Source organism: Prunus dulcis, chromosome 1 (genome assembly GCF_902201215.1).
Source record: "Prunus dulcis chromosome 1, ALMONDv2, whole genome shotgun sequence".
In the NCBI taxonomy this organism is placed as follows: Eukaryota; Viridiplantae; Streptophyta; class Magnoliopsida; order Rosales; family Rosaceae; genus Prunus; species Prunus dulcis.
The window spans coordinates 18110691-18113732 of record NC_047650.1 but is presented as its reverse complement, the minus strand read 5'-3'; the positions used below and the strand labels follow the sequence as shown (position 1 = coordinate 18113732).

The 3042-nt window shown below is 45.3% G+C and overlaps 1 protein-coding gene across 1 annotated transcript; it reads right to left on the bottom strand.

The window, feature by feature from the left end:
- Positions 1 to 300: 300 nt before the first annotated feature.
- On the bottom strand, positions 301 to 732 carry LOC117615583. Its single transcript, XM_034344688.1, has one exon. It carries the CDS (start codon positions 730 to 732, stop codon positions 301 to 303), a length of 432 nt encoding a protein of 143 aa, XP_034200579.1.
- Between the last annotated feature and the right edge of the window lie 2310 nt (positions 733 to 3042).

Genomic DNA, 3042 nt, shown 5'->3' with positions numbered 1-3042 from the left:
CCGCCTCCAGGGATTGGGTAACGGATCTTCTACGAGATGCACTTTTCAAGCAAAGCAATTATTCGTATTGTGCCCATGTGTCCCATGAAAAGCACAATACTTTCTGGTATCCCTCTTATTCGGATCTCCTTTCAAGGGTGGCGGCCTTTTTACCCAAGGTTTGTCCTTCACTTGGGCTAAAATTTGATGCATATGGATGGAGAACTTGGTGTAGTTCTCCTTTGTCGTGGCTTCTCCTTGTGGGCGCGACCTGCGATTGTCTTTGTTCCTGCTGCCAAGCTTGTCACTTCTTTCGTATGCTCACTTAGTCGGCAGATCTTCATGCTCAGTAGACATCTTCGAGGCGATTCGATCATCATCCCAGAACGCGTAGCGTTCCACAGTCGTGAAAACCTCTACCAGAGTCTGGCTGGGAGTGATAGTCAACTCACGGTATAACTCGTGTTCTGCTGGAAGACCTTTCTTGATTGCAGAGGATGCGATTCGGTTATCATATCCTACGATGTTGACCTTTTTGGCTTTGAATCTCTTGATGTAAGCTCGAAAGGATTTGTCGGGCTTCTTGCCTAGGTTGTACAAGTGGTCAGGGTTCTTTTTTATCATCTGGTAAGAAGTGTACTCTTTGGTAAAAACATAAGCAAGCTTCTTGAAGTTGTTGATTAACCCTGATAGCAGGGTATGGAACCAATCCTGAGCTGCTCCTTGCAAAGTCATTGCAAACACTTTGCACATTAGCGGGTCTTCAGTTTTGTAGAGGATCATAAGGCTCTTGAAATACTTCAAATGGCTTTCAGGATTGGAATCCCCTTTGAAGCATGTGAAAGTGGGCGTTGGCAATCATTTCGGAGGAGCAGCTTGCTCGATTTTGGCGGTGAAAGGTGAGGAGTTTGCTCGGTCTACCTCCATGCGTAGTGCATCTTCAAAATTTACGACAATCCTAAAGTCTCGCAGTCGGTTACTTACAGGCTTCTCAAGTCTTCCAAACATATGGTTGGTCTGTCACATTGATGACCTTTACGATTTGGGCGAGGCTGGTTAACCTCCTCTTTAGTTTGCAAGGGTCAACTTTCTTGGTTGCGCTGCATAGGCGGCGTGTTGGAGGACTGCGCTTGTGAGGGATTTTCTGTAGCTTGGTAACGAGAATTGATTCTTCAAGAACGAGCAATGGAGCACCTTTCTTCACGATCCTCGTTGCAATGGCTGTCAGGTTGACCTCCTTGGAAGCCTAGCCTTTTGTGAATATTTCTCTGCGAGTGGGCATCGGAGCTCTTTTCTTCACAATCCTCAATGCGATGGTTGTCAGTTTGACGTTCCTGGGAGCCTAGCCTTTCATGAACATTTCCCTGCGGACCTAAGTGAGCATGGATGTCAAGTCTTGGGCCCAGCCTATCGCGCACGTTCGTCCTTAAATTCAATCTGGATGGGAGACTTCGTCTGCTCTGAGTGTGGCTTGCAGATGCTTGGGACATGTTGGCAAGCTAATTACATTGTTGGGCATCTCATTGTCTGCTTACTACTGCTCCACCTGCTTGGTATCCATCGAACTGCCTATCGGCGCATTTGTCCATCCTTCTCTCTTCGCCCTGTTGTCTAAGGCCAAGGTTTTGAGCTAAGTTTACTTGGTTGAGGAGCTGCCTCATCAAATTGTTTTAGTCGTCCATTCTCTGAGTTAGCACGTCAACTCTCAGATTAAGGTCTACTCGACTTCATGGATCGGGAAGAGAGAAATGTGCAGAGCCCGATTGCACACGGACTAGGGTTTCATTGGAGGTGTACGTGGGAGCATGGAGGCAATAGAGGGAATGCTTGAAGTTGCTCCAAGATTGGACCAAAGTCGGTGGTGGTAGTGAGCCCACCCTGATGCAAGGTTCCACCATGCTCGGTTGCAGTGCCATGAAGGTGGCTAGATCTAGCCATGGGGCCTTGAGATGGTACGACAATGGCAGAGGCCGGTGCAGTGGTCCCAGCTGCTAGTCCGGCAGGTGGCACAGTGGTTCCAGCCGAGAGGCCTTGCTGTTGTAGTGCAACGGCTTATCAAGATGGTGTTCCCGGTCGCAGGATTGAGAGGAGGAGGAGCAATGACAGCCTCAGTGCCATAAGGGCATGCCACGGTCTTGGTTGTGGTGTTAGATTGTCTCAAAGTCACGGCGTCCTGGTGGTTCGAGCCTGTCGTGGATTGGGCCATCACAGCAGTCTTGCCCCTTGTTTTCTTGCTTCTAACCATGGTTGTTTGGAAGGCTTCGGTGGATTGGAAAATAGGAGAAACGGATTTCCTGAGCACGCTTTGAGTATAACTCATGCTCTCAATGAAAGCACCAAACATTTGTGCAAATAATCTCATGGGAGAATATTCGCTTTTAGATCCTTCAACCTTCGATCTTTCTTCTTTCTCTTCCTCGATTCCTGTAAAAAAGACCGGAGTAAATAGACTACACCCGAGGGGTGTTGGCCAAAGACTCTCAGATGCCTAAGTCAGTTCAAGTGTTTGTAGGAAAATAATAGCTAAGCAAAGGGTACGGAGTTGTATGTATGGTGTGAATCGGACGGTCGGAGCCATGTGGAGAAAATATGGAGAGTGGAGAGAGAGAGAGAGAGCTTCAGGTATTTTTCTCAAGTTTAGGAGTAGGTTTAGATGTATCTTGAATGATGAATGAAGTCATCTATTTATAGGAGCCTCGGGGCAAGAGTTTTGTAGAGAATAAACTCTTATTATAATGAGTGTATTCTTTACCCAAATTCATAGGGATCAAGTCAGACTTGATTATATCTCTTTATTGAGATAATATCTGAATTAATGATATTATCTTCTCTTTATTAGGATAATATTTGAATTAATGATATTATCTTATTAAATATTAATTCATATATTATCCCTATTAATTAATTGGCCAAATAAATTGGTTCAATTAATTAATTTAAGAGACAATCTTCTTTTTCACGTGAAGTGCCGTGATTGGAAATAAAAATATTTGCTCCCACAGGACTCATGGGTGGGAGGTGCTATTTGAATTCCTAGAGAACTAACCCATCAAGATATCTTTT

Excerpts from the sequence above, each read along its gene's own strand:
- LOC117615583 (XM_034344688.1), bottom strand. The coding sequence starts at position 732 with ATGTGCAAAGTGTTTGCAATGACTTTGCAAGGAGCAGCTCAGGATTGG.